Genomic DNA, 10,726 nt, shown 5'->3' with positions numbered 1-10,726 from the left:
AATTTTTTAAATTTTTAATTAATATTTAAATTATTTTTTTAATTAAAATTGTTTTACTCTTTTTTAATATTTTTAATTTTAATTTGAAATAACATTGAAAATGAGCAAATTAATTTTCCATAATTTTTTTAATTAACATTTAGATACATACATTTTTTTAATTAAAATTAATTTAAATATGTTTTATTTCTTTTTAATATTTTTAATTTTAAATTTAACATTGACATTATTTTTTCGTGATTTTTTAATGAACATTTCAATTAATTATTATTTTTCTTAAACGAAAATTTTCATTAAAAATGCTTTTTTTATTATTTTTAATTTGAATTTGAATTAACATTGAAAGTCATGTATAATAATTTTTAATTATTATTTAATATGTTTAATTTTAATTAATATTGAAATTTTTGTAATTTTTTAATTAACATTTAAATTAATTTCTTTAATTAATTAATATTTAATTTATAATTAATTTTTCATAATTTTCTAATTAACAATTTAATTAAAATTTTTATTTTTTCATATTTTTAATTTGAGTTTGAATTAATTTTTCATTATGTTTTAATTATCTTTTAAATTATATTTTAATTTAAAATTTCGAATAAAATTATTTTTTTCAATATTTTTAATTTAATTTTAATAAGGATTGAAATTAATTTTTCATAAGTTTTTAATTAACATTTAATTTAATATTTTTAACTAAAATTTAAATTAACCCTTTTCTCGTAATTCCGAAATTTTAATAAAAAATAGTTGTAAAACTTCCAATTCTAAATGCCGCATAAAAAAATTTAAAATTAATTAAATTTAATTAAAAATTAATTTAATTTTTAATCCCAAAATCTTAATTAAAATAAATAATGCTTAAAAAAGATAATTTAATTAATATTTAAAAAAAAAGAAAAATTAAAACTAAATTTTATAATCCCAACCATCTTAATTAAAAATAATTTTCAAATTTTTACTTCTAAATATCGGATTGAAAAAATAAAACAAAAGTCACGAAAATAACAACTAAGAAAATATAAAAATATTTAATTCAGAAAACCGTATTGAAAAATTAAAAATAAATTTTATAATCTCAGAAATCTTAATTAAAAATAATTTTGAAATTTTTAATTCAGAATACCATATTGGAAAATTAAATATAAATTTTATAACCCCGAAATTCTGATTTCTAATAAAATTCCAATTCTACCGCAAAAATTGGAAAAAAATTAATTTCAAAAGTCTTAATTAAAAATAATGTTTTCCATTTTTAAATAAAAATAGTTTAACATTTTGGAAAAAAAGAAATTAATTTCAAAAATCTTAATTAAAAATAATTTTTTCGTAATTAGAAAAATTTTTTCTAATATTTTTTTTATTTTTTACTACCAAAATTTTCAATAAAAAACTATTTTAAGTTTTTTAATTCCAAATGCCGCACTTTAAACCTAAAAACTAATTTTTGATCATAAGATATTAATTAAAAATAATTTGGATTTTCTGATCCCAAATATCGAACTATTTTTTTAATTTTCAAAAAATTAATTTTTGGTTACAAAAATCGTATTAAAACTAAAAAATTAAAATTGTAATCCCAAGTATGCTAAACTAAAAATTAATATAAAGATCTCTACTTTTTTGTAATATAAAAATTACATACATACATATGTACATATGTACATACATACATACATGTATATTATGGCAAGTTTTCGCAGAATATGCAAGATTATTATTATAAGAAAAATAAAATTCACAAATAATTAAAATTTCAATTTGAAAATTTTAAAACAAAACCTTTTTAAGTAAAAAATGCGCAACCCTAATGTACACATGTACATATACAAATACACGAATAACTACAAATCTAAATAAGACCACTCGCGCTCACACTGCCCACTGTCTGTCGACTGTCTAACAGTTTTTTTCGCCTTCGCCGATAACTCAACTCAACTGACTCCTGCCTTAATTTCGCTTTTACGAGTATATATTTATTTAATTTGGTCCACAACTCCCACAACTTTAGGCATTAGGCACACATATGGCGGCCGGAAGCGTCAGCAGTCGCAGAGTGACAAGCACAGTTAGGTGTGAGTGTGTGTTGAGCGCACTGCTTAACCCACACACCCTTGCTCCGCTTTCTTAATTTTTAATATACTTAAAGGCTAGCGCTCAACTTGTATCTATAACAATTTTTCAATGCAATTCCTTTGCACACAGCCGAGCAGCAAACAAAGCGTAGAGCGATTTGACACACATACATACATCTAATTAAATATGCAGTCAACCCACTCAAACACAGGCACACACTCTTGTGCATTTCCTCTTTCCAACGACATTCTTTAGCCACTTATCGCTTTTTGCTGTTTTTAACGCTGTCTCTTTGCGCTCAACTTTCACAGACAAACACACACACACACACATGTGCGCTTGTTTTCACGCACCTTTCCATGTTCTGTCAATTTTTGTTTTGCTCCAGACATTTGCGCCCACACTTGTTGTCTCACTCTTGTGCCGCGCACCCACCTCGCTCACTCTCTCACTCACTCACTCTGCCACTGAGCGCCGAGTGCGAGTAGTTTGAGTTTGTTTTGTTTACCGTTTATTTATGTTCCGTTGCGCGCTCGCTTTGTTCGTTTTACACAATAATGGCACTCAAGCCGCCTGACTGGCCGCTAGATGGCGCGCCTTGCCGTTTACGCTTTGAATTTAAATTTATATTTCGTGCAGTGTGTCGCTGCCTTGGCTCTATTTCGCTTCTATGCGCGCTTGTGTGTGCGTTTAGTGCAGCTTAATTGCGCTCTCGCTTGCATTAATTGACGTAGTCGTATTCGTATTTGTTTTTGTGTTTGGACGTGTGCGCAGGAATAATGAAAAATCACCGATATAAATTGGGGTTGTGCGTTTGTTTGTGGTTGAATGAATTTTGTGTATCTAAAAGAGTGGCAAACTTTGCAATTTTTCACATTAACCCACTCAGAGCCCTGGACTGATTAGGTTTTGAATATTTAATTTTAACTTTATATTGCAATATTATATGAATTTTGCAACGGAATGCTGAATACTATGTGAGATCAACCCGACGAAAACTACTTACCAAAAGAAGGTCCTTGACGGGCCTTGGGGACTTATCCCTTCGCAGAGTTAGTAAAAGATAACTTATGAGGTCAAATGTTGGAGTCTCACTTTGGAATATCCAGGAGCTGCAAGCAAAGAATTAACAGGTGGCTGTACACCGTGATCGTGAGACCGATTACCACGTACGGAGCGTTGGCATTGGCTTCGAAAGCATCACAAATTTCAGTAGGAATCCAACTATCGAAACTGCTAAGACTTGCCTTCGTATGAGCATCGGGTGCAATGCGTACGTGCCCGACAACAATACTAGAGGTCTTACTGGAATACACCGTCCCACTTAGTAATCAAACAAACAACAAAACTTAGAAAGGTTCAGTGTTGGCATTTGAGGGTTTGAGAAAGAGAAGGTAATTTAAGTGATGAAACACTACTGGCTCTTCTCCCGAGGGACTGTATTACCAAAAAGATAAGCCTCAATAAGAAGTTTAAAGCTACCCTCGACAGTAAGGAGAAATGGTATAACCGCATTCTTGACCTACTTCTAAGGAGTAGCACTATTAAATGGTACACTGACCGCTCTAAAGTGTCGGAAGGCATTGGTGCAGGTATCGCAGGATCACGTGCCCAACTTTCCAAACCTATGGTACGTTTTCCGAGCATTTTCCAAGCAATTCATATTTATTGGTGGCTATAGCCATTCCAAGGCTGCTTACATGGCGGGTCCCAAACCCTACGCACAATTCAGGGGAGAGATGTTACGCCTTCTCACTTTAGCTCGACTTCGAAGTCATGAGCTGCTTGAGCCATAAAGGAATCGTTTTTGGCCACTCCCAAGTATATGGCGGTCAGAAAATAAATATTCCTCACTTGCGTGAACTTCTACACATGGCTCCATCGTTTCCAAGCAGTAGCCTTTGCTATAAGTCGGTTTGTAGAGATAAACCTCTAACGCAACTATCGCATTGAAAGTAACACCATACTCAGTGTTGGTCAGGCGACACTTGAAGCGATTTCAGCTTACGAGATATAAATCGATATAAGTGCAGGAGTGCAAAGAACGTTTCAATAAGCCTATCAGTTCGCAACCAAGTTCACTTCATCTGGGTGCCAGGTCACAGGGGTATAACCGGGAATCAATTGGCTTGAATTTTGCCCGCCCTGCATCTGCTACTAGAATAGCAGCATCGATATAGCAATTAAGGTTATAACCTCGGTCCATATATGGGCCACAAATCTCTTGGGAGGCAGCAATGGGCAGTATTGCCAGGAACAAGCGACTTCATTTCTACTGCATACCGCTTCACAAAGGGCAATTAAACAGTAGAACGGTAAACCCTTAGCAATATGGGTGTACTGCTGTAACACAAAATTTAATTGAGTTTGGTCAACTCCTGTATTGTCTATACGACGGTCGGGGCAGGAGTATGGCAACGAAGATCCAAATGCACCGGTTTCGCATTGGCAAAGCAACGTTTCAAGCATTTGAAGGTCTCACGGCCTGAGGTACGGTTAATGAGGGCACAGAGTATGTTGAAATTTGTGTCAAGCGCAGACATAGCAATGGGTGACTATTCCTTATGGACTACAGACTCTGAAAACAGCGTTTCGAGAAAAGGGCGTTTCAAGTTTTGGGAACCGATTCAAACGCACGGAGACGTCTTTTCAAATGCGCCCATACTTTCGAATATTCGTTCCTCAAACGTACTATAAGCCGGCTTGACGAGGTCATTTGTCCAGCAGACACCGCTTACGTGGTTATAGCCGAGTTTACAACAAGGTGTCAGTCGTTCTTCCCTTTCACTCTTTAGCGAGATTCCAAGTAAAGCCAGGTCTTTCTCCACTCCAACGGAGTAGAAGCCTTCCACTTCCTTTGCTTCCCCCGACGAGTACTGCCTTGAATACACTCAAAGCTGGATTGTTTTCACCTTCGGACGACATAACCTAGCCAATGTAGCAGCTGTCTCGTAATTCGCTGAACTATGTCAATGTCGTCGTATATCTCGTACAACTTATCATTTCATCGACTGCGGTATTCGGCGTGCTCAATGTGCAAAGTACCATAAATCTTCCACAGAACCAAAACTCGTAACGCCGACTCATCAGATATTGTCATCGTTCATGCCTCTGCCGAAGTAACACCTTTTGGCAGGAGTTATTCTGCATTGGAGGCCTGGAAAATCAACTGCTGACTAAGTATTCACCATGCGAAATCTTGGAAAAGAACCGTGAAAAGAGGATCAAGACGCACCACCTCTTCGTCGATTTTAAAACCGCTTTTGACAGCTGCCTTTATGCTGCTTTGTCAGAATTTGTCCTTCTCTTCCCCCGGTGCGTGGGCGCAAGTCAGCGATATGTTAAAAAACGCTTTGACGCGGATTGTGGCTAGACGTTCATCAAACGGGGTGTATGCCAGTATTCGGCGACGGAGTCTTTCTCTCACCACGAATCACACACCAAATTTGCTGTACTTTATATGGCCACTGTAGTAAATGCCACAAGGACCTACTCGTCTCAGTCCTTGTCCCACCAATGGCACTTCTTGGAACGCGGTGGTGTGCGCCTTTACTCTTACGAAGACATCCATCAGTTGGGCAGCGGCGCTTTTCTAATTAAATCGTATTCCTTAATACGTTTGAAGTGGTCGTCATCAAAAGGGGAGTCACTCATCCAAGGATGTTGTGTTCTTTTGCTCGGGAGAATTTTTTTACGTGGCGGGTCCCAAATTAAGGGCAAAACGCTGGTAAGCAATGATTAGCTTCCTCATTTTAGCTCACCTTCAAACGGATATTTTTTGGCTACTCAGAGAATACTTGGTCTAAGACCGGAAGTCATATATAAAAAAAATCGTCTCTGGCCACTCCCAAGTGAATAGCGCTTAGAAAGCTTTCCTTAATTGCGTTAACTTCTACACATGGCTACATCCTTCTCGACCGATGAAGATATATCTGAATGGCCAGCGTTCGTCGTGTTTATGCTCAGTCCAATAGTAGATCCAAAGGGACACAGAAAAGTGTCATTTGGACACCGCAGACAATGAACGCAGTGGAGTTCAAAAGAAGCTTTTTCAAATACAGTCAAAAAACGATTTTGGACGACCGTAAAATTAATTTAAAGGAGATAACTAGCATTTTAAAGATATGAACGGAATGTGTTGGACATATCATCTATGATAACCTCGGGTTTCGAATGTGCTTTGCCAAGTGAGAACCTCAAAAACTCTCAATCTTCCGATGTTTCTGAAATCAATGAAACAACTGCTTTGGATTCTTTCCAGATCCACCAAATTCTGCGGATTTGGTCACCGTGATTTTTCTGCTATTTCCTGTTTTAAGATCTCAAAAGAATGCTCCAATTAATTCGTAGACTTATTCGGATCCAAACTTTTGAGCAATCTATACTAAATTCCATCAAATAATTTTTATTTATTTTCCTTAAGGGCTCCATAACCTATTTTATTAAGTTGCAGCTGAATGTGTCTCACCTTTTTTAAGGTAGTTTTCGAAGGTTGGACAATATTTTATCGTGCTTTTCGTGAACAAATAGAAATTTCGGTTCTAACTATTCTATTTTTAAAGTGCAAAACTTAAAAATTCAGCAAGAAAAGCTTTAGGTAGTGCAAATCCTTTGGAAAGTACAAGACAATACAAGGCCTGCGCATCCAGTGATCCATCTGACTGGCGTCAAAACCATATTAATGCATTCGCTAGGAAACTTACTAGTTTACTACGGTCCATGAATGACATTTGACAACTCGTATGAATGAATTTATTATGAAAATACTTCGCATCTACTCAAACATAGTTTAGTCAGCAGTATTTATGTATGTACATATGTATGTTGATGCACCAACTACCTGCGCCGCGTAACCCAATTTCAGCTCACATAACACGAACGCACATGCGCCGACACCGACAACCGTGCGAACCGCCCCTTCATACCAAAATCATAACAGCACATCCGTTTACCAGGAAGCCCTACTGACTCACTGGACGCCACTCGCTTGCAAGGCAAGCAAGCCAGTTTTCCCCAGCATTAACGATGCACTCCTTGAGCCGTACAACCTAATTTCAATTTTCAACTCACTCAACAGGTTTCCCAACAACAACAACAACAACAAGAGCTGCAGCAGTTACAAAGCGCATAAAAGGTGCAACAAGAGTAAATATTGGTAGTAAATCCATATTGACCTTCTTGCGCTGCAGCACCGCATTATATCACGGTTATGTGAGTGCGTGTGTGTGTTTGTTCACAGCACTCCTTCGAAGCCATTTGGCGCACCACTTGGACCCGGTCCGGCGCACCAGACGAAAGACAAGGCAGCCAATGCCGTTGTGTCGTACACATGCCAAATATTAGTTAACTGTATGCCTATGTATGTATATATGTAGTATACATATATACACATGTATGTGTATTAAGACTGCGCTTCAAAGAGCCGTCGATCGAGCGCCACAGACACAGTTGCGGCCGTTGTTGGCTCAGTGATCGCCGTACACTTACTCAATGTTCCCCCTCGAACCAACAACCACCAGCCACCAGCCACTAGACGGCTAGACGGGTGTACAAGAATAACGCTACAACAACAACAAATTTCATAATCATACGATACGTTTTTCCTGTCCAAACGCGGGCCTGTGGAGTGTAGGTGCAGTGCCGTGTTGTTGCTGTGAGCCCCTGAGGTGAATCTCAACAGTTTGCAAAACTGGTTCTGAGGTACACATACACACGCATACATTGAGTCGCTGATGTATTGCATTTGTTGTACGATAAATATGGGGAACTCTCTTGACGTACGGATGCTGCAATCCACTTTGTTGTGACTCTTTCAATGTTACCGTTTTTTGTTGTTGCCCACATTGCTGATCATTCACTAACTAGTTTTATACTCGCATTTTGTTGACTTTGTACATTGGATCATACCCACATACATACATACATGTATAACAAAGTATGCGCGCTAGACATTCGTTGTTTGATGACGAAAGTGGCCGAGAGCTGCTATGCGCCGCTACCGCTAGCGCTTGTGTTGGCTACTTCGTTGCTACCGGCGCGACCACTTCACTTCACTTCACTCGATGTCTGTGCATCACCACTCGGGCTGAATGTTTTGACTTTCAATTTCACTGAGTAAGGTGATTTGCACTACACGTTTTGCGACGCGCGCTCGTTTTGTGGAATTTCCATAACTAGATTGTACCGCGTCAATGGACCAGTGAGTCAGAGTATGAGGTAGTTGTGAAAAGCTTTCATAGATATTTTCATCATTTTGAAGGGACATTGCGAAAGTGATAAATCAAGTTTTCATTGAATCGAAAATGTTTAGTGACGTAACAGTGTTTTATGAAGATCATGAAGTTCCTGAACCCTGAAATGTGAACCACCATTTCTTCCCTATAAAGAAAATAAGTAAAATCCTAAGATTGTCCGAAAAGATGTGGGATCTATAAATTATTGACACAATTTTAACTTCTGAGATAACAGTTCAAATCTCTTTTTAAAGAGACTTTCTCCATTTTAAATATTTTTTCCTAACGGGAGTTTTTGTTTTACCGGAAAAACGTTAACCGAAGCTAGAATAACCTTAAAAAATAAACAAGTTGCCATACACACCCTTTATTCCGAACGTTATAATGGTCCACAACGGTTCCGATAAATGAGCAGCTTCTGCGGAGGAAAAGGACGCACGCAAAATTTCAGATCGATATCTCAAAAACTGAAGTCGTTCTTCTTCTTTCTTTATTGGCGTAGACAGCACTTACGCGGTTATTGTCGAGTTAACAACAGCGTCAATTCGAAATACCAACTACAGCCAGATCCTCTCTCTCCAACGGAGTGGATGTCTTTCTCTTCCTCTGCTTTCCTGGGCGAGTACTGCGTCTAATACCTCAGAGCTGGAGTGTTTTCATCCATACGGACGACATCACCTAGCCAGCGCAGCCGTTGTCTCTTGTTTCGCTGAACTATGTTAATGTCGTCGTATAACTCGTACAGCTCATCATTCCATTGACTGCAGAACTCGTCGTTGCCAATGCGCAAAGGACAATAAATCTTCCGCAAAACTTTAGTCTCGAACTCTCCTAAAAATCAGATAATATCACTGAACATGCCTCCGCACCATATAGAAAGATGGGAATAATGAGCGACTTGTAGAGTTTGGTCTTTGTTCGTCGAGAGAGAAATTTAATTTTCAATTGCCTATTCCAAGGGTCAAAAGATAAACGAACGTGTTTCCAAGATAAACGAAATTATGTACGGCTTCTAAGTTGTTCACATTGACGTGCGAGCCAGGTCGCGAATGACTGTTTGTATGATGCCAGGAGATAGTTCGTCTTGTGCTCGTTTACAACCAGACTTAAAAGCTCCGCTTCCTGGTCCTGTTTGGAGAAAGCAGAACTAACGGCGCGGATGTTGAGGCCAATGATATCAATATCATCGGCGTACGCCAGCAGCTGTATATATTATAAAAGACTCTACCGCGATTAAGCTCTACAGCTGAAATTATTTTCTCCAGCAATAAGTTGAAGGAGTCACACGATAGGGAGTATCCTTGTCTGAAACCTCCCTTGGTATCGAACGGCTTGGAGAGATCCTTTCCAATTCTGACGGAGCTTTTGATGTTGCTCAACGTCAGCTTACACAGCCGTATTATCCTTGCGAGAATACCAAAACTTAGAGACTAGTTTGCGCATATACAGACGGGCATGGCTGCTAAATCGTAACAAAATCGATCAATTTCTGAAGTGTATGGTTAGTGGTGGATGGTGAATAACAGCAGAGGAAGTGCTCCAGCGTCTCTCTCATGCCTGCTTCCCACCACTTTCTGCATGTATCGTCATTACTAATGTCCATCCGGCTCGCATGTGAAGCAGGCAAGTTCAGACCGTACTGCAATTCTTTCGAGACCATGTGAGTAAAAAGCATTCGCGTTTTGTTTTGCCCATGATCTTGGCGATCCTGCATGGCCTCAAAACTTTCAATCTCGCTGTGATCCGTCTTTCAGCCCTTTCAGAAATTTCATTGTGTCACGGTTTTAGAGACTTCCGGGTAGGAAGTGGTTTTTGAATTAAGTTTAATTTATTTAGCTTAGTTAGAATGATTCGATTGAGGTCATACATGCGCCATTTCTCTCCATAAATTTTTATCATTCGGAATGTAATTTCTTAATGTTATTCTCATAGAAACCTTTGTCTCTATTGGCTAACAACTAAAACAGTCGAATTTCACAAGTCTCTCTTAAAGCTGCTTTTCATCAACAAAAATCATTCAAGCTTGACCGGAACACAGCGTTGTTCTGATGGAACACAATTCCAATGCTTTTGCTCAAAGTTGACCGCTTCTGGGCGATTAATTTCTTCAGACGGTCCAATTTTTGAGAGTGCTGTTCTGATTAAAGAGTTTAGACAAACACATAGAAAAACCTTCTACGATGCCATGTTCTTTTAGGGAGGTATGCATCCACTCCAATAGCAGAGCTGCTATACAGGCTTTGAAATCAGTTACAGTGACCTCGAAGCTAGTCAAGGAATGCATGACCTCACTAGCAGTAGCATCAAACTCCTTCCATCATTCGTGGCCTCACTAGTAATTAATCTATTTACCTAACCTAACCATACACTTCAGAACTCGTCTTAGATATTTAGGAGCTTCACATTTTAAGCGA

General features: G+C 37.9%; 2 protein-coding genes across 3 annotated transcripts in view; both read left to right on the top strand.

Moving 5' to 3' along the window:
• The window catches only part of LOC120770749, a 16,809-nt gene extending 9,599 nt beyond the window's left edge, over nucleotides 1–7,210 (top strand). The window contains exons 6-7 of the mRNA XM_040098336.1: nucleotides 3,613–3,709; nucleotides 7,157–7,210. Coding sequence (XP_039954270.1) covers nucleotides 3,613–3,709; nucleotides 7,157–7,210 — 151 coding nt within the window. The remainder of the gene's footprint in view (nucleotides 1–3,612; nucleotides 3,710–7,156) is intronic.
• The window catches only part of LOC120770968 (protein charlatan), a 55,755-nt gene that overhangs the window by 1,745 nt on the left and 43,284 nt on the right, over nucleotides 1–10,726 (top strand). The gene's annotated exons all lie outside the window — the stretch shown is intronic.

The sequence above is a fragment of the Bactrocera tryoni genome, chromosome 3 (genome assembly GCF_016617805.1).
Source record: "Bactrocera tryoni isolate S06 chromosome 3, CSIRO_BtryS06_freeze2, whole genome shotgun sequence".
Taxonomy (NCBI): domain Eukaryota; kingdom Metazoa; phylum Arthropoda; class Insecta; order Diptera; family Tephritidae; genus Bactrocera; species Bactrocera tryoni.
Note: the sequence above shows the minus strand (reverse complement) of the source record. Positions and strands in the feature narration are given on the sequence as shown.